The sequence below is a fragment of the Canariomyces notabilis genome (assembly GCF_033297395.1).
Source record: "Canariomyces notabilis strain CBS 508.74 unplaced genomic scaffold N656scaffold_37, whole genome shotgun sequence".
Taxonomy (NCBI): domain Eukaryota; kingdom Fungi; phylum Ascomycota; class Sordariomycetes; order Sordariales; family Chaetomiaceae; genus Canariomyces; species Canariomyces notabilis.
This window is the reverse complement of record NW_027041859.1, coordinates 1-18,734: the sequence shown is the minus strand read 5'-3', so window position 1 is coordinate 18,734 and position 18,734 is coordinate 1. Positions and strand designations below refer to the sequence as shown.

Genomic DNA, 18,734 nt, shown 5'->3' with positions numbered 1-18,734 from the left:
GAGAGTTATCGAGCCATGTCCGGTGCTTGGACGACCGGCATCAGACCGGATTGACAACTGACATCCGGCGTAAAATGCGGCAAATCCCTTCAAGCAATAGCAAAACTTACCAAGATCATGCAAGATGCCATGGCATGCGGTGTCATCCCCCAGAAGTTACCGAGCTGTTCCATCTTCGGGCCCTAGTCCGATGTCTCTGCAGAGCCTCACACAAAGGTCACATAACCCCTGAACATGTTTACAAGCTCGGGATCAAACTGAGCAACCCAATCAGGCTCGTTGTCCTGCTTTAGGGTCCTGTCCGATCCGAACTGATGCGTGACTGCCGCCCGGGCCGTTACAGACTCGTTCATGGCCAATGTCTCGTCTGGCTGTTTAGTCGCCATCTTTACAGGCGTTTGTTCAACGAAGAGCGTCGAGCTTTGTTGAGAGGACGCCGGCTTCTCCGCCACGCCTGGCATAGCCTCCGAGAGAGCGGTCTTGTCGGACATTGGGGCACTGCTGGTTTCTGAGAATCTCTTGCAAATTCCCTGGTAAAGGACTTCATCGCTGGCTCCGGACTTGAATGGGGTGGTAGTGGGAATGTGTGCAGTCGTAACCGGTGCTGAGAGCTCTTCATCGAGGGAGAAATCATCATCATCGAAGTAATCATGAGTGCGAGCCCCAGAGCTGGGCGGCCCTGAGGGACGGGCGGTCTCGTTCGGCGTAAGCGTCGCCTTCGGCCAGTTGCTCTGCCCGCGGAGCTCTTTGTGAGCGTGTTTGTGTGCAGTTTGCTGAGGTGCTTTTCTTTCCTTTTCCGGGAGCTGATCGGAATCGTTTGTGCGATTCTTCAGGGCATCAGTATCATCCTTTTCTTCATCTGTGAAGGAAAGATCAATGCAATCAATGTCCGACAAGTCCTCCCAACCGCTTTTTGAGGATATGGCAGGCCGTTCGGACAAAGTCGCGAAGCTTGTCTCAGTTGATGATTTCATCGGCTGTATCTTCCGGCGTTTCGTTTGGCCCAGTGCCCTGGAACTCGGAGCTACCCCTGATTGTTGCTGGCGTACATTAGACTGCCCAATTGCCGCAGCGTAAGTCGCATGCCCGGGGACTGGTTCGTCTGCATTCCTCTTGGGCCGCCGCAAAGGGCGCCTTCGCGGTTTGTCGATGCCCTCCTTGCAGCACCGGTGGGTGCATGGCTTTCCAGATCTGGTTGGAACACCTCCACTGCAAGCATGATTACACCTCCATCTGCCATTGGGCAGTTGTACCGGCTCGCGCATGCTCGTATGCGAACTCTCTTCATCTTCGCCGTCGAAAGATGCGTCGAATTGGAGGTTGGCTTCTTCGCCGTCTTCGTGGCTTTCCGCCGGTGAAAGGTCGAGCAAGTCCTCCACGGGCGGATATTCCTCCTCCATCTCAGTAGTGTCGTTCGCGTGTTGAGACAATGCTCGTTCAGCAGCGAGTAGGTCAGAGTCCTCGATCTCATCACTATTTGGGTAGTCTCGAGGGCTGGTCTTGGTCCGCGGCACTGGCACCAAGTTTCTCTGCGCTGGTGGGGTCAGGAAGGCAGCAGCCGGAATCTTGGGCTCGAGTGTTTGCGATACGATTGTTCCGACTATCTCTTCGCAGCTGAAGTAGCAGGTGACGCAATCGCGGCCATCCCGGAGACCGACCGAGAATTTCAACTCCAGGCCAGATTGCTTGTCCAGTTTTCTCATACTCCCGCGCCAGAAATACACCAAAGTCCCATCATTGGACTCCGCCAGGAATGTCAGGGCTGGCACGCGCTGCAACCAGACCGGTAGTCCTTTGTGATTCAGATAGCGAACTGTGGCTTTCACATCGATGACGACGGGATCCGGAGATCTCGGCTGGATTTTCTTGTCAACCATCACCACGTCCATCGCTAGGCGAGGAAATTGTTCGAGATGACTCTGCAAATTCTTCCCGAACGGGGGTTGGCGGGACATCAGGCGCTCGATCTCGTCATGGGTTTTGTCCGCTAACTCGAGGACAGTTCGGATGTCCTTGCTTGCGAGCTTCCTCATTCCCGCGGGACCAATATTCGGGATCTGGGTGAGTTGCGTGGCACGACCCTCCCAGGACCCGGCAGCGAGTGCCCTCGCCAGCTCAAGCGCGTTTCTCACGCCTACTGAATCGCGGTCATAGCCTTTGCAGTCGATAACGGCGCGAATTAGGCGATTCAACCTTTCAAACACAAGCTTCCTCTCAACCATGAGCTGCCGCCTTACTTTCGCTGCCTCGCTTGAGTCTGGATACTGCACACATCCGAGATGGGCCTGAATCATAAGCGAGATCTTGTGTCGTGTCTGGTTCACCGTTTCTTTGATCGGATACAGAATCAACGGAGACTGGTTGATCTCGCGGAAAAGCGGCCGCTCGGCTGGTTTAAAACGGAACTCTTTGAACTCGCTTGCTTGGGACAAAATCGTAATCTATACGGGGTCAGCAGGTATGCAAAGAGAAGGGATGGAGGCGTCCTGACCAAGGCTTCCATTCCGACGGCGCGCGGAATTTGCAAAAGCAACTTCATGGTGTTGAACTCGACCATGTACTTAGACATGGCAAGCCCATACTCGGTGCATTTGAACATGTTGTTGTGTTCCGTGACGAGCTCCGCTTCTTGCAGCTGTTTGATGTCCCGCTCGCAAATCTCTTCCAGCTTCTCATCTATTTGAGAGAGAGCCGTCGCCCCACCGGTGAGCTGATAGTAGGCTGGATTGCGTCTCAGTCGAACGCTTAGGAAAGTCCCGCCAAGCCATGTCTTGGCCGTCAAGAGGCTGTTGATGGTCCCCAGACATATCTCAGAGTTTAGATGCTCGATGAGGTTGAGATGAAGTGTGCTCTCCAGGATTTCTTGGCCAGACACCATCTTCTCATAACGCTGCTTGTTTGTGGCGCGCGTGAGGATGATAGCCGTCGCACTGTCGTCAAACTGAGGTCGGCCTGCACGACCGAGCATCTGCATGACCTCAAGATCCGAGTATTCTTCCAGCTTTTCATCGGTAAATCCGACAGTCCCTTTCAGCACAACAGTATGGCACGGAAGGTTGATGCCAACAGCCAGTGTTGAGGTGCAACAGATGACGCCGAGCTGACCTTTCAGAAAGTGCTGCTCAATGGTGGCTCGATCCTGCGCGTCGAGACCAGCATGGTGGAATGCGACGCCAAACCTGACAATTTCCTGCAGGTCCCTGTTGACTACTGCAACCCGTCCCGTGGGAACCGGCCACAGCTTGTCGCCCTCTGACCTTCCAGAGGCGTACTCTGCCAACATGGAAGCAGTACTCTCGCATGATTTTCGGGTAAAGCAGAAGACGAGAATTGGTTTCCGCCGCGTGTGCTTGGATATGAGTCCAGGAAGCTTTTGGTCTAAGAATTTATCGAAGATGAAGTCATTGCTGCTGCTGTCAAAGCCGTAGACGAACTTTTGCAATTTGACGGGCCGAAACTCCTCACCGAATGCCTCGCGGTGTGCGGGCAGTTGCTGATTGGTGTGGTTCCGGCCCAGCCATCTCGCTATGTCGTCTGAGTTGGGGACGGTTGCGCTCAACGCTATGAAACGGACGTTGGCTCCAATCGTTTTCATCCGGGATACCACGGCTTCAAGAGTCGCGCCGCGTACGTCCTTGAGGATATGGACCTCGTCAATCAGGAATAGCTCTACCAGTTGAAGAAGCCTCCGGTGATCCTGCCACTTCCGGGTAATCGAGTCCCACTTTTCAGGGGTAGTCACAATGATGGACGCGTCGCTAACTCGCCTCATCTCAGCTTGTGAGGTATCCCCGGTCAGCTCAGCACACTTGAGATTCATGTGACTGAATTTCTTCTCCCAGTCCCGGGCCTTTTCGGAACATAGGGCCTTTGTCGGAGCTTGGTAGACGATCTTGAAGTTCTCATTGCCCCGGTCAAGCGCGAGCTTGCAGATTGCCAACTCCAGGATGGTCGTCTTGCCGCTGCCAGTTGGGGCTGCAACAACGACGTTGTCATTAGTCCCGTAGACAACATTGAAGCACTTTGACTGCACCGCATTGAACAGCTCGTATGGGAATATCGTGCGGAATTTGTCGGGGAGGGCTTGACGCAGGCTAACGAGAGGGATTCCGTGGACGACGGGGGTCGGGAATGTAGGATCAGACTGGCTGACTCTGGGAGGTTGGCCCGGAGGAGACAAATCCAAGGATTGCGACGAATCGCTAGCCGGAAGCGTTTGAGCAGTCTTTTGCTTTCGTGCACTGAGCCTCGCGGTGGGGCTTGAGCTACCCAGAGCTGGAAATCTGCTGGTGGTGGACCCCGTGCTCGGAGGATCAAGCTGGTAGGACGCTACAACTGTCAGCGGCGTGGCATGGTATGGCTGGGCGAGAGCGCATCCTAACCAGATTGCAGCGCAGCTGTCTCCCATTGAGACGATCGGGGAGGCTCTCTCAGGTGATATGCCGGCGCCCTAGTCATGTTGCTTCTGTGTGGCACCTCATATGCTCTGTCCTGCAGCGCTGGCCGGGGTTGAATTTGGGCCGCAGGAAAGGGATATGCCGGAGGGACACCGTAGGGTGTGCCATACTCATTCTCTCGATCTAACATGCGAGGATGACTGATGCTGGAGGGAAAACCGGCTGGCCGGCGTTGCTCAACAAAGCTATCGGTCTGGTAGAAGGGCAGAGGGGGCAGACCGAGGACCTCGCGATCTAATCCATCCGATATCAGCACTTGCTCACGATGAGAAGAGAAGGGATCATACCGAAGTCATCCAATTCTAACCGAGCAGCCATGACGGTCTCCATTCAGCAGCACGGCGTTAGGTAGAAAGGTTTGAGAGGCCTGTCTCAAAGAAACGGTTTCGCCAGCGGGATACTGCATACGTGATCCAGGCCTGCAAAATGCATTGCGAGCGCAGAGAGACAGAGCACGACTGCGCTTGAAATCCAGGCAGCCATGGTGAAGGCAGGAGGGAGAAGTGCTCCTTCCCTAAGTTGTTCCGAAGAGACCGCGCCTTCCATATCCAATGGAGTTCAGATTGGCCGTTCCTGCCACACGTCACGGTCCTGGTTCGGTCGTTGGGAACGCGATGGAAGCGACGAGCCGCAGCGACGAGCTGACCATCTCGAATTCCGAGTTCCAATGTCGATTGACTCGATAAGAATTTCGAGCCCTCTCCGTTGGGGACATCGCCGATGAATCGGACGACAACAAGGGACCACATCACGCCCCTTTCCCCAATCGAAACAACCTTGAAAAGGTGATTGTTTTGTCAATCCGCCCATGGCCTGGCTTAGCTTTATTTTGATTTCCAAATTCCGAACCACCAGCGATCGTCAAGCATACCGAGGCAACTTCAACAGTAGCCGGAACTCTCTGTCCGGGCTGGCGTTGCGCGCCTCTGGTCGGAACAACGGAGCACGGATACATCCGACGGGATTACCGAAATTTCTCGGACCGCATCGGCGCATCCCGACCGCGCCGCATAGCGGCATCCCACGATAGTACTCCGCGACAGCACCCCACGGCAGCACCCCGTGGCGGCACTGCACTGATGCCTCGTCAGTCCGACCCCGTTGCCGATATCGTACCCCTCATTCCCCCTCTCCGAAACCGCATCAATTTCACGGCCACAGTTTACAAAAGGAGATAGTGCCGAGGAGCATACTGATTCGCCGGAGCTTAAGATTTGCTGCTTGCCGTCCCCAGATCTAGGCGGCGTAAGCGGGCGGGCTGAGGAGCCGACGTTCTTCGCATTGGTCGCCTGAATTTTGCCGCTTGCGTCGATAGGGCAGGCGATAAAGGAGTGCCCCCGGTAGTACCTGTCCATTCAGGAAAGTCGCTTGCGGCAACGTGCTCGGCCGTGTGGGCCAATCAGCCCCCGGTACCCCTGGAAATCATCCAGGTCAAGACTCTCGAATGTAACGGTAGCAAACAATGGAATCGCTGTTTTTGGACGTCGGTCTACGCGGGCAACACGTGCGGCTAGAGCTCGGGAAATATAACTACAACCTCCATCTTTGCGCTGTCGCAATGGGGAAATCAGCGTCGCTCTGCAATGCCTGTCCGCTCGCTGCTCCTACCAAGTGCCAATGAAGTCAATCCCTGCAGTTTGCTGGGCCTTCGCCAGCCTGCAGCCGCTGGCTGCAGCCCTGACCATCGCCGAGATCAACGGTAACAAGTTTATCTCGCAATATTCGGGGCAAACGGTGACCAACGTAACGGGTCTGCTCGTCGCAAAGGGACCAAACGGCATCTGGATCCGCTCGACCACACCCGACAATGACCCGGCCACCTCAGAGGGCATCTACGTGTTCAGTAACACTGTGGGAGCAAATCTGACCGTCGGTGACATCGTCACATTGGACGGGAGAGTTCAGGAGTACAGGTCAAACGCCAATTACATTTACCTGACCGAGATATCGTCCCCGCGGAATATCAGGATACAGTCATCTGGTAACACAGTATCGCCCCTCGTCATTGGCCAGGACACAATCTCGCCGCCGACAGTCCAGTACAGCAGCCTGGATGGCGGAGACATTTACAACCTGCCCAACGCCGCGGCCAACATATCCGCCGTCAATCCTGTGCTGGATCCCACCAACTATGGACTGGACTTCTGGGAGAGCCTGTGCGGTGAGCTGGTTACAGTGCGGAACCCCCGCGCCATCAAGGTGCCGAACAGTTACGGCGACACCTGGGTAGTCGGAGACTGGGCTGTCACCGGGACCAACGCTCACGGTGGTGTTACGATGTCTGATAAGGGTAGGAAGTGTCACAGTTACTCAGTCTAGGCTCCCTGCTAACACTGTGTAGACTCCAACCCGGAGGTCATCATCATCGGCTCCCCACTTGACGGCACCAACAACCCTAAGGGGTCCAAAATGGGAGACCAGTTCGAAGACATCACAGGAGTCGTGACGCAAGCCTATGGTTTCTACGCCATCCTACCCCTCACAGCGATCAAGACTACTGTTCCCGCATCAGCCGCTGCCGATCCCTCTCCCTTCACCAGCCGCAAGCACTGCAAAGCCATCACGGTTGGCAGCTACAACGTTGAGAACCTGGCACCGACCTCTGCGCATCTCCCCAAGGTGGCCGGCCATATTGTCGACTACCTCAAGACGCCTGACCTCATCTTCATTCAGGAAGTCCAGGACGACAGTGGAGCCACAAACAACGGCGTTGTCAGCGCCAACAAGACCCTCACCACCTTGGTCGACGCAATCAAGGCGCTCAGTAACGTAACTTACGCATTTACCAACATCGACCCCGTTGCCAACCAGGACGGCGGCCAGGAGGGAGGCAATATCCGCGTGGCATATCTTTACCGTCCCGACGTGATTGATCTGTACAAGCCGAACCCGGGTACGGCCCTGGATGCAACGCAGGTGACGCCCAGGAACGGAAAGTGCTCGAAGGCGCCAATGCTGTCGTTCAACCCCGGCCGGATCGACCCTACAAATGATGCATGGACACGCAGCAGAAAACCGCTCGCTGCCGCGTGGAAGGCCAAGGGGGCAAGGAAGCCGTTCTATACCGTCAACGTACACTGGTCTAGCAAGGGCGGTGGTACGTCTCTGCATGGGGACATGAGGCCGCCAGTCAATGGTGCCGTCGAGTCGAGACTGAAACAGGCGAACGTCACCGGGGTGAGTGCTCTCAACTTCCAGCGCACGCGTGAGATTGGGCTTCTAACCGTGTTATAGTCATTCATCGCGCAAATCATGGCCATTGACCCAGAGGCCAACGTGATTGCAGCCGGCGACTTCAACGAGTTTTCCTTCGTCAAACCGATGAGCGATTTTTCGGCCATTTCCAAGATGGTTGACCTCGACGAGGCTGCTGGGCTTCCCATCGCGGAGAGGTACACCTAGTAAGTAACCCCTGGCCGCGGAACAGAAGGAGAACTAGTCTAACAGAAGGCAGTGCCTATGACATGAACGCCCAAGCCCTCGACCACATGTACGTCAGCCCAGCGCTGGCAAAGAACAAGCCCGAATTCCACCACATCCACGTCAACTCGTGGGCCGCTGACGCCGATGTCGTGTCGGACCATGACCCGAGCATTGCACTGTTTGACCTTTGTGGACATTAATGTTAAACTTAATACGACGGGGTTGGTGGTATATTCAATGTCATATCGTTATGATGTCCTGTAAATAGACTCTCTTCTGGGTATCAGCGCTGCTTGCTTGAAATCTCATGAGCGATACTGAGTAACTGAACAATGTCAAGAGCATGGCCTGCTCCATCTTCATCGATCAACCTCAAAGGATGTATCTAAAATACGGATTCTCCATATCCGTCAAGTCGTGGAAGGCCAGCTTCGCCCGCTCGGCCTCGTCTCCCGGCACGGCCTCCTTCTTCCTGTTCGCCATGACCAAGATCGCGTATAGGGCCACCGACGCGGCAATGCAGATCACGTAGCATATGATTAACCCCAGCCATAGCTCAGGGTAGTGCTGCTCACGTGTCTGCGAGCGAACGAGCTGCGGGCCTACAATGTTGCCGACGCAGTAAGCGACAAAAATGGTGGCCGCCATGAAGCTCTTCTTAGTATGCCCAGCAACGTTGGACATGCCGACGGTGATGATGAGACTCACGGTCCCACCAAAGAAACCCGTGATGGAGTAACCCACCAGCGGCGCCGCGGCGTGATACGTCCAGGCGCTCTTCCAGATGATGGCGCAGCCCGCGATCACGGGCATGCACGTCAGAATGAGCATGATGATGCGGATGTTGGGGAATCTGGAGCCGAGGTATCCCGTCAGGAGAATGACGAGGAAGCAGAGCCCGCCGAGCGGGAACTGGAACAGGATCGAATGCAGCGTGCTCCACCCAAACGTCGAGACAATCAGCGGGCCAAACCCGCTGACGGCGCCGTTCATGGTGTACGCGGACGCCATCATGACAAAGATGAGGTATGTCTTGACATCGAGCAACGACTCCCTGACCTGCGCCATCTTGATCTTTGTGCAGCGCACGCCCGTCTGGCTGGCGCGCAGCCTCTCGACTGCGGCAAACCGCTCGTCGGGGGTCAGGAACCAGGCCGAAACGGGCGAGTTGGGCAGGGCAAAGCAGGCCAGACCAAACAGCAGCGTCAGCACGCCGGCCAGCAGGTAAATGTACTGCCAGCTGCGCAGGCCGCCACCGGAGACCTGGGCAAACCCGTAGTTGAGCGCGCCACCGAGGATGGTGAACAGGCCGGTGCTGCTGAACCACCAACTCTGGCGCAGCGACTGCTCCTGCTGGGTGTAGTACCCGGAGACGATGCACATGAAGCCCGTGGGGACGATACTCTCGACGAAGCCGAGAAAGAACCGTTGGGCGTAGAGGCCCTGGTACGATGTGACGGCGGCGGTGAGCATGCACACGCCGGCCCAGAGGCAGACGACGGCGCCCAGGATGCGGCCCATGTCGAAGCGCTGCAGGGCGAAGGACATGGGGTACAGGCCGGCGAGCATGCCAAAGTAGAAGAGCGAGGTGGCCCACGAGAGGCGCGACGTGTCGGTGGTGGCCGGCGTCGTGGAGCGGTCCGTGAGGGTGAGCTCCAGGTCCGTCGTCATGCCGAACAGGACGGCCGAGCCGAGGATGGCCTTGTCATAGTACACGATGCCGTCTGTGGATCCCCGGCTCAAGGAGACTTGAGTTAGCAAAAGTTGATAAACTTGGGAGCGCTGCTCGATGCACATACAGCCGAAAATCATGGCAGGGATCAGGAACCGGTCAATCTTCCGGACTGCCCGTGCCGCTACCACGGGGTCGATGGCGTGCGGTTGCTCCCCGACCATGGCCATGGCCTCGTCCTTTGCGAAAGCGTCTGGCATTCCGCCACTGCCTGCCGTCGGGTTCTTTTCGTCCGCCATGGTCATTCCGGCCAGACACAGGCCAACGTCGACCTGGATAGCTGCTGTCGGCGGACTTACACTTACTCACCTGTTCAACTTATGTAGATCGGTGCGCGACATTTTGCTCACCCATGAAAAGAATTTCTGGCCTTGGCGGTGTGGGGGACAACTTAGCGTGGTGGATCGCACGCCGAGAGCGGTGATCAGTTGAGCTTTCGCCGCTTTCGGTGGTGAAAACAAGTGCAAGCAGCAAGAGGCAAAGAGGACGCCTCAAAAAATATCCAAGGAGGTTCGGGTTAGGTTTGAAGTTAGGGTTGACGGAGATCCATTTTAAACGACCGCTGGAGCCACTGGACGCGCCAAACCCCAGTGAAACGTCGCAACCATCGACTTGATCACTCACCTTCTCCGTCGCGACGCAACAGCGATTTGGCATCACCATCGCTCAATACACAATCTAAACCACCATATCCAGAAAAGACAACCGAGGAAAATGCCCACCATCGAAGCGCCCAAGCAGCAAGAGCCCATGGAAGCCGTGAGTCGGCAAGAGAGTGGCTCGGGCAAGATCATCGCACAACAGCCGGTATTTTCCACCCCTTGCCTAATAACAGTCACTGGGCCGAGACTGACTGGAGACATAAATAGAAGCGCGAACCACGCCCACAGCTCGAAAATGATATGTCGTTGCGAGGCGGTGCCATGACGCTGGGCTGTAGCTGCTGTCATGGAACGTTTTCATTCCACAAAAGGTGCTGCTGAGGCGTGGGCTCTCTGGAGAGATTCATATCTGGGGTGGTTATCGAAGGGCCGGCGACGGCATGTAGTTATGTTAGCGACTGATATTTGAATGCCTTGCCTTTGCGGTGCTTTGGAGCTGGAACTGTTTGGGTCGCTTGCAGCAGAAGGATTCGCTCTACACCACGCAAGGCCCAGCGCGCTGATCGCTGGATAACGTACCCTTGAGAGTTCCACGTGACAGAATGCTGGGCCAGCAAGTTTGATCCAATAATTTTGTTCGGACAAACTGTCGTTTGCTATCTGCGCGATCTGGCGATGCGGGACCCGATGGTGTGGACCACGTCACGAAGACGCTGGTGATGTCATAGGTGCTATGTACCCTGCTACCCGAGATATCAAAACCAACTGATCACAACAACGTTCCTTCAATTCGTATCTCTCCATCCATAATCACCTCGATCTTGAAGACTTGTCCTCGAAAAAGTGAAAAGCACACTCGCTTCCAAGATGAACGTTGCACGAACTCCCGTTTTCCGCGCCGGCCTCCGGCAGATGCGACACCTACAACGGTCCGCTTCGCGTCACACACGGCTCGCCAGCACCGGCCCCGGATCGCAAGACCAACTAGGTGACAAAGGCACGGCCAAGGTGTATAACAAGGACGGCACGAACCCCAACAAGAATCTGATGTAAGCTTTCCCCCCGCGTTCGCAAAGTCGATAACTTCAGTGGGTATGGAGCTGACCGTTTCTCCCCTATCCAGATACTTCGGTATCGGCGCACTCGGCCTCGGGGGAGTTTACGCCATGTTCATGGGGCGCCCGGAGAAGGTTGCTAGCAAGGCGGGGGAGAGGGATCCCGAGGGAGTCGCACGCCAACGGCCGCCGAACGCGAGTGCCGCTCGCTGAGTCGTTGATGGATAGGCAATGAAAGTTGGGGGCTTGGGATTTGGGGATGGAATCATCGGGGAGTAGAGGCTTGAGTCGGAGCCTGCCTCGTCCCGGAGTTTACCTTTTGTACTACATGTATTTTCAGAGCGGTGTTACCGGAAAACTCCAGATTATTTCTAGGCTCTGCATGCGTGCAATTCAAAGCCTAATGGATTCAAACCACTGTCCGATTGTGTCTCACGGTCTCACTTGACGCTTTTTGGCCGGTCATGTAGGGTGCGAAGCCCGCTGAACATTGGTGTGTATGAGACTTGTAATTTGAATACACATCTTTCTAGACATGCAGCCAGGAGACTCCTACTCTCTATGTGGCTCATCACTTAGAGAACTCAACTGCCAGCTCCGAGACTTGCCAATGCCCCTTTCAAGCACTGGAAGGGCCGCTGCGTCTCATTGCTCGACATCACAAACTCGGAACAGGTCCAAAACGCCAAAACAACGGACACCAGGACTGCAGCCACGCCGGGGCTTTGGCATCACCGAAGTCAAGGTAGCTTCCCGGGTAAGTATACGGAACGCTGTTAAGCAAATGTATGTACAATGTAGCATAATCGAGGCTTTAGAGACGTCTTGCTAGTTACTATCTCTGTCCGTGAGATGAATGCAGGTGGGTATCTTTCTCCTTTCCGCCTTAATCTTCACTAAGTGAAAAGGGCCAATACAATGACTCACGTCAGGATGTAACCAAACGCTGCCAACGCAGCAGCTAACCATGTCGTGCCTGCAACGGCCAACCGTCGGGCGGTATTGTCCTTCGGGCAGTCCGCCGGGGGGTCAAAGCTGGCGCAGAGGTCGGCGACCACCGAGGCTGATATGCTTGCGGCCGCGGCCGAGTCGATTTGAACCTGGCAGGGATGCGGGCTCACGGTCGGGGTAGAGGACGCCAGCACAGCACAAGTCCCACCGTCAAAGTTTCTCGAGGAAGGAACTTCCATGCTTTTGTCGGTGACGTTAATGGAGACCCCGAATTCCTCGTCACAGCTTTTGTCGTTGTCTGTAGCAGCGACGAGTTCCACCGCCTGCCCCCCATCCTCGATGGTGAACTTGATAGCCCGATTCGTACTGTTGACGATGATACCGGGCTCGAAGTCGTGTACAAGGTCTGGCTCGTCGCAGCTCATCCAGTTAACAGATCAGAACAGCTCCCAAATCCCCTCCCTGTCAGCCTCCATGGTATGGGCCTTGTATGCGAAATATGGTTCGTGGCTAGACAAGTTTGCCTCTCCCAGGTCATGCCGCCACCTTTTGATCACGGTGAATTAGTGCCGTTCCGTATCATATAGGCAATAAAGAGCCGGAGGTTCTGCGCAAACTCGAAATTTTGAACAGCAAAGACGGCGGGCAGTCTGTCCGTGGGCGCGTTTGTCTCGTTCATGCGCGGGAAAACGAGGTCGATTTCCACCACGTCGGCAGCGCCGCCAACAGTTCCAATGTAGGCCAAGGCCACGGCAGACCAGGCCATTTGGGAGAGCAAGTGCATGCTTTTGGTGTCGAAGAATACCTTTAACTAACAATTGTAGGCGATGGTGAGCGTCGATGACGAGTCGTGTGATGAAGATTACTAACTTAGCTGAGGGATCTCAGAGACTGGAGGTCGATTTGTCTTGGAACCCCGGTACAGTACAGTATGTACAGTACATATACTGGCAACGAGCCAGGGAGGGAAAAGCAAGGGAAGCAAGAAAGTGTTTTGTTGGAGTGAGAAAGGCCCTCCGGTGAGGTCGGGTTTGTTGTCCCCGAGTTGACTTAACTTGACTAAAACGACGGATGGTTCCTGGCTAAAGCGACGGGACGCTAGTCTCTGGTTCTGTTAGAAATACATAGCGAAGTGCAACAAGTCCACTTAATGATAAGTGGGCGCCCAAGTTTTCAGCTCAGTGGCATGCTGTTGCACCAACAGGTTCATAGCCCAAACAAATCTTCCGTTGGACTGCAGTTGGGGGTTCGGAAGGTTCCGTGGCCTGTGCGCTTGTATACTGCGGGTCTCCCCAGTCTTGCGTTCAAATTTATTTGAACCTTGTGTTTGCTGGGCGCGAGAGACTGGACGCGGCGCGACTAAGCTGCTGCTACGGGGTATGGTTGTATCGATTGAATTGCGAAGGTATGGTAGTGATGCTTGAAGTTGAAGGCGCGAGGAACCTGTTGCCTTGGAGCGAGAACCTAACGAAAGGGTCGCTCCTCTTGGTGATGTGTGCGCTGGATCAATCGTTAGCACTAAGGCTTGACCGACTGATCCAACGGTCAATTGAATGCGCGGTATCGGAGTACTAAGACTGAATACGCCGCTGATTGACTGATCCACGAAGGACTTGGTGATGAATGGTATCGCGAGTGTAAGAAGCACTTACGCGCCCACGGTCGCGAAGGGTGGTTGGATCATGGATGGTATCACGGCCAAGTCGCTCTAAGGCGCTTGACCGCGAAGGTAATATTGCGACAAAATAGTCGCCGGCGACTTGCGAGAACAGGTCGCAGCTACCATTTGAAAGAGGAGCCCAAGGCCAAGGGTGGATAATTGGATTGCAAGTTGTTGAGTTGAAGATGTGGAAGGTCAGGCCCTGGCGTGGTGTTGAGTAAATACGCCAAGACGGGGCAGCTTCCTTATCTTATCTAGGTAGTTAATCTACAGCATGACGCCTGACGCAGGCATGAAAGTTGTGAGCTTGGGATTTGAACATTTGCAACCCAGAAAGTGGATGGACGACATACTAAAACGAGGCTCAGACTGCTTGTTTCCATTCCATCCCAACACCCCCTATTTCCCTTCTTTTCTTTCTTTCTTCAGTAGCCCTGAAAAATCAAAGTGACAGTTCCACTACGTTGACCTCTCTTCCACAGTTCCACCCTCCGTCCCCTCCGAACCTTGGAATGCCAACTGACTTGTACACTCCAATTTCCGGCGTAATTCACCGCCCTGAACCAACATCAATGCTAATGTAGTAGTAAGTACTTAACGCTATCCAATGCTGCCATTGATGTTCAGGTCATCCCAACGACTCGCAGACTGCAATATTCAATCTCAGCCAACTCGCATAGGAGGTCGTGTAACCAACATCTAATGCACAGTACGGCAACTGAGTGCCACTGCAACACCCAACGTCCTACTCAGTACTATTACCAATACGGACGTATTGCAACTTGAACTGAACCAACACCCAATATCAGCCAAACGGTGCAACACCGGGTAATACCCTAACTCCCTAAGCAACAGTAACTATCAACCAACATTCTAATAATAACACGGCCTCGCATATTCCCAGCTTATGGATATCATACTTTACGGGAAATAGGCCCGAGATGAGGAACGTACGGTGATAGAGTGAGGTTGGGCGCTAGTGTAAGGCAGATTTGACCGGTGGACCCGACGTTGGTGTAGTGTAGGATTGTGGATGTGACATTAGATGTCTACTGCGACATCGCATTGATTCGTATCCAATGTTAATGCGTGTTGGTTGTTGGTGGTACTCAATGCCGCTTCTAAAATTTCGCGGCGTTGGTAGGCAGGTAATTAAGGTGAACTAGACGGGACTGTGTAAGTTGGATGCCGGACCCGGAACGGCCCGGGTTGTTGGTTCAGGGGTATGGACGAGACGGACCGACGGAGCAACAACCCGGCTTGTCTTTTACGGCGAGGTTGGACAATGGTCCGTTACGGGGACCGTGTGCTCCCTCGTATCCGGTATGCCCGACTTTTTCATGGCTTTCTCAGTAGCGACTACGCGGTTTTAGACCCACGGCAACTCAGGCTCAGGGATGAGTTCATGAGCCGTGACGGCAGAGTCGTTCTCGTCTCATCACCTACTCAACATCATAACAAGAAAACGGGAAAATGTCCACCCCAGGATTTGAAGTTTACAGTTACACCACAACTTCGGTACCGCTGTAGCCTACGGCCACCGAGACCATTCAACAACGCCGTAAAGCGGATGTACAATATAGGTGACTAGGTATTAAGATTATAGGATGTCCAGGCCCTACATAGCCAATTCACGAGCGCGAAGCCGGGTTCGTTCCCGATTTCCTGGCGTGACTGAGTTGATCAGCTACCGTTGGCAAGTCCATGCCTCCCTACGCAACCTAAGTCCTAATGCAAATGTAATATCCCAGCCACAAATTGGTGCATCCCTCGTCGATTTGCGTGTTCCACGAGCGGAGCTGGTCAAACGTGATACCTGCCGCCGTATAGATGGACCAGCAGCTGTCGCCAGATTTGACTAGGTAGAAAGTCTTGCAGTTGTTGACAACTCCAGGCATCTGGGGCGAGGGTTCAGATGGCTGACCGGTCGGTTGGGATGATCCAGATGATGTAGTAGTCGCACCGGGCACGTGGACGCAGACATAGTAGCCTAACCAGAGGTTGGAGCACTCTGCGAGATGCTGTTAGCGGATGATAGATTTGTAAACTCGGGAGTTGAGTGTTGAATCAAGATGGAACACGCACCAGCGTTGATGAAACTATTCCAGGTCAAGAACTGGCTCGTGGTGATGCCGTGTTTCTGGGCGATGATATCACACTGATCGCCTGACGCAACTTTGTAGAACCGGTCACAGTTCTCGGCCAGACCTGGCATGGCAGGCGAGTTGCTTGGGCTAGGCGCCGAAGTGGTTGTTGGAGTCTTGAGCGTGGTGGTTGGGGAGCGCGTGGACGTAGATGTCGATGTGGACTTGGGCTGGATCCTCAGTGACGGTGCCAATCACGCAATACGCTTTGCTGGTATCGAGCCCAGGGCAGACGATACCCGGGTTCAACTTCGTGAGGTCGTCGACAGAAAGTCCCCAGGCGGCCGCAAAGGTCTCGCATGTGGCATCGTGACTCGTAGGAGATGTGAAAAACATACAGTCAACATCGCGGCCCGACACGGCTTGGGCAGAGACCATTGTCACTAGTCCCGGGAGGTGCCCAGCGGCAAGGAGTGTCAAGACTGTCGGCTGCATTTTGTGGACTCGACACGAGGCAATCACGAGTGACAAGGAAAGAGCGATAGAGTCCAAGAGCTAGTAAAGCCTGACCGAGGTGGACTCAATGAGCACATCTTATAGTGCTGAGCTGCGAAGTCCATGTTCAATAACACCACTCACATTCTGAAAGATACCCCTAACCCTTGGTAGGTAGCCAAGCAAAGCTTCAGGAGAGGCCTTTCAGGAAGAGTGAAGAGAAAGTCTTTCAGGAAAGGTCTGTACTGTATTTATGTACCTTACGTACTATACTGTACTGTATACAACTGTACTGTACAGCATACATACAAGTCCCTAAGTACAGTACTTCCTAATGAGGTCTTGTGACACTCAATATATTCAGTACCGGAAACCTAGTACGGTACTAAGGTACAATCCCCTTACAGAACAATTACCTGGTAATTGTCATTCCACCCGACCAACAAACTTGCAACCGCAACTGTCACAGATGGACACAGTTACACTACAGTCGCGGCCCGGAGGTACTATTGGATAGGTAATTATCCGCGCACCTGCCGTATAGCATCTCCATCCTTATGGTGCCAACAATTCCACTGGGGCCCGTGGACACCTTTCCATTCTCTGAATTTCGTTCCACCCCGGAAAAATTCCCCTAACCCATCTTCATGTCACTCTCTTTCCCTGACGCGCTGCAGTTGCCTGCGGCGTAGCCAAAACAAAGGGTTCATCAATCATTCAAAAGCGCTCAGCTTTTATCATACAACGCTCAACGTCGCCCATAATTGTTAGTTCTTTAGTCGACATCAACCAGCATGCACTTGCTCTCCCAGTTGGCCTGGTCCACCGTGGCCTCGCTAGCCTTCCTGGGACCTGTTGTCGGCGCCGGCGGCGTGATGGAATTCGACCTCGTTTTCCCGCGCAACGAGACATATGCGCCTACGGGGATGATGCCCGTCGTCTTTGCCTTCCAAAATGCCGAGCACTCGGAGCTTGTCAGGCCGTATATTGTCTATTCAATTCGGAACGCCTCGGACCTGACCAACGTGATACCGGCATACGGTCATGAACTGAGGTGGGCAAACTCCGAGTCGTCTAGCCAAGAGCCATACTTTGCCTACAAGTCATGGGCCTTAAAGGCCGAGGGTACTTTTCAAGTGCTCTGGACCGTAGAGTGGCTGGGCTGTTACGAGCGCGACTCCGAGGACTCGGACCTGCCCGGTTTCGTTGCCGGCCTGAACTCGGCAACTCGGACTATCGAGTTCAGTATCAAAAATGGCGGGCCGGCGGTGGATCTCGTTGCTGCCACAGCTAACGACAAGACCTGCGCCGAAGAATTTGGAGTCGCCATCAACGCTACTGGCCCGACGGCGGAGCTTGAGCCCGGCGGAACTTGTGTCGTCTTGGAGACCCTTTCAGCGACCGTGACCCCGAGTCCCTGCCAGGTCAGGATCGGCTCAGCCGCGGCCGCCAGCATATCGACCGCGGTGAAAGCGGACCTGTGCGCAAGTGCCACTCCCCCGGCCGGCCTCGACTGCACGAAAGACAGCGCCGCGCGGCGGCTGGCTGTTGCGGGTGTGGCGTGTTTGACGGCCGCATTGGGGGCACTTGGCTACCTTCTAATGTGAATCTCTCTGCGTCAGTTGTCGACTGATCATCAAATTAATATCCGATCTTCGTTTCCTTTTTCCTACGGCGCGGGTATCTGTTGTATGATCGATGAGAGAAACAACCGTTTTGGCTTTTTGCTTGGACCCCTTCAATGTTCATGTGTATGTATTGTACAGTACATACATGCATTGCATTGGGAATTTCGGATTATGGGGAATCTTGGTTTTGACGGTTGTTCATGTTGCGTTGAAAACCGGGTATTACCTAGTCCTACTGTAGTCTCCGTAAAGTTCAGCCAAGTTAACGAAATGCATGAGAAACGGCCTTCGGAAATGCTGTGTTCTTGTCAGAAAGCACAGTTGGGCACCGTATACGCGTACGCTAAAGTGGTGATGGAATGCGTAGTAGTTGTCAATTAGTAGATAGAAAAGTGGAAAAATTCTCTGCAGGAAGATGGAACCCCTAACTGGGGCTTAAAACCCGACTAAGCTTACAGGGGTTGTTTTTCCAACACACTTCCCTAGTTGAGCCAATTTCTAGCGAAACTGCCTAATTCCTAGCAAAATTGCAATATAGGCCCAAATCGCTCAAATCTAGGGTCTTTTCGAATGAGCCAGAAAATGCACGCGTTTTCAGCATTATAGGATTTTCCCAGTTCCAAGCCTGCCTAGGCCGGGCCTCTATT

General features: G+C 54.2%; 8 protein-coding genes across 8 annotated transcripts; 4 read left to right on the top strand and 4 right to left on the bottom strand.

Moving 5' to 3' along the window:
- Positions 1-206: 206 nt before the first annotated feature.
- Positions 207-4,775, bottom strand: N656DRAFT_802281 (P-loop containing nucleoside triphosphate hydrolase protein; the record flags this gene model as incomplete). Its single annotated transcript, XM_064818222.1, has 4 exons — positions 207-2,441; positions 2,492-4,329; positions 4,383-4,691; positions 4,745-4,775. 4 exons carry the CDS (start codon positions 4,773-4,775, stop codon positions 207-209), a joined length of 4,413 nt encoding a protein of 1,470 aa, XP_064665404.1.
- A 1,201-nt stretch (positions 4,776-5,976) lies between these two features.
- Positions 5,977-8,239, top strand: N656DRAFT_784805 (DNase I-like protein). Its single transcript, XM_064816248.1, has 4 exons — positions 5,977-6,747; positions 6,799-7,634; positions 7,692-7,858; positions 7,912-8,239. Exons 1-4 carry the CDS (start codon positions 6,075-6,077, stop codon positions 8,078-8,080), a joined length of 1,845 nt encoding a protein of 614 aa, XP_064665403.1. The 5' UTR covers positions 5,977-6,074; the 3' UTR covers positions 8,081-8,239.
- Positions 8,240-8,252: 13 nt separating this feature from the next.
- N656DRAFT_719206 (MFS general substrate transporter) lies at positions 8,253-9,812 on the bottom strand (the record flags this gene model as incomplete). The annotated part of the gene is made up of 2 exons (XM_064812349.1): positions 8,253-9,604; positions 9,680-9,812. The coding sequence occupies 2 exons, from the start codon at positions 9,810-9,812 to the stop codon at positions 8,253-8,255; spliced, it is 1,485 nt and encodes a 494-aa protein (XP_064665402.1).
- Positions 9,813-10,197: 385 nt separating this feature from the next.
- On the top strand, positions 10,198-10,931 carry N656DRAFT_784802 (uncharacterized protein). Its single transcript, XM_064816247.1, has 2 exons — positions 10,198-10,419; positions 10,482-10,931. The coding sequence occupies exons 1-2, from the start codon at positions 10,327-10,329 to the stop codon at positions 10,593-10,595; spliced, it is 207 nt and encodes a 68-aa protein (XP_064665401.1). The 5' UTR covers positions 10,198-10,326; the 3' UTR covers positions 10,596-10,931.
- A 150-nt stretch (positions 10,932-11,081) lies between these two features.
- Positions 11,082-11,482, top strand: N656DRAFT_719303 (uncharacterized protein; the record flags this gene model as incomplete). The annotated part of the gene is made up of 2 exons (XM_064812355.1): positions 11,082-11,263; positions 11,338-11,482. 2 exons carry the CDS (start codon positions 11,082-11,084, stop codon positions 11,480-11,482), a joined length of 327 nt encoding a protein of 108 aa, XP_064665400.1.
- A 710-nt stretch (positions 11,483-12,192) lies between these two features.
- Positions 12,193-13,004, bottom strand: N656DRAFT_792898 (uncharacterized protein; the record flags this gene model as incomplete). Its single annotated transcript, XM_064817123.1, has 2 exons — positions 12,193-12,640; positions 12,778-13,004. 2 exons carry the CDS (start codon positions 13,002-13,004, stop codon positions 12,193-12,195), a joined length of 675 nt encoding a protein of 224 aa, XP_064665399.1.
- Positions 13,005-15,136: 2,132 nt separating this feature from the next.
- N656DRAFT_762532 (carbohydrate-binding module family 50 protein) lies at positions 15,137-16,459 on the bottom strand (the record flags this gene model as incomplete). Its single annotated transcript, XM_064813266.1, has 3 exons — positions 15,137-15,891; positions 15,966-16,140; positions 16,190-16,459. The coding sequence occupies 3 exons, from the start codon at positions 16,457-16,459 to the stop codon at positions 15,602-15,604; spliced, it is 735 nt and encodes a 244-aa protein (XP_064665398.1). The 3' UTR covers positions 15,137-15,601.
- A 511-nt stretch (positions 16,460-16,970) lies between these two features.
- Positions 16,971-18,509, top strand: N656DRAFT_762529 (uncharacterized protein). The gene has a single exon (XM_064813265.1). It carries the CDS (start codon positions 17,254-17,256, stop codon positions 18,064-18,066), a length of 813 nt encoding a protein of 270 aa, XP_064665397.1. The 5' UTR covers positions 16,971-17,253; the 3' UTR covers positions 18,067-18,509.
- The last annotated feature ends 225 nt before the right edge of the window (positions 18,510-18,734 follow it).

Excerpts from the sequence above, each read along its gene's own strand:
- N656DRAFT_784802 (XM_064816247.1), top strand. The coding sequence starts at position 10,327 with ATGCCCACCATCGAAGCGCCCAAGCAGCAAGAGCCCATGGAAGCCGTG. Across the intron at positions 10,420-10,481 it reads AGATCATCGCACAACAGCCG|AAGCGCGAACCACGCCCACA; the intron begins GTATTTTCCACC and ends AGACATAAATAG.
- N656DRAFT_784805 (XM_064816248.1), top strand. The coding sequence starts at position 6,075 with ATGAAGTCAATCCCTGCAGTTTGCTGGGCCTTCGCCAGCCTGCAGCCG. Across the intron at positions 6,748-6,798 it reads TGTTACGATGTCTGATAAGG|ACTCCAACCCGGAGGTCATC; the intron begins GTAGGAAGTGTC and ends AACACTGTGTAG. Across the intron at positions 7,859-7,911 it reads ATCGCGGAGAGGTACACCTA|TGCCTATGACATGAACGCCC; the intron begins GTAAGTAACCCC and ends AACAGAAGGCAG.
- N656DRAFT_762529 (XM_064813265.1), top strand. The coding sequence starts at position 17,254 with ATGCACTTGCTCTCCCAGTTGGCCTGGTCCACCGTGGCCTCGCTAGCC.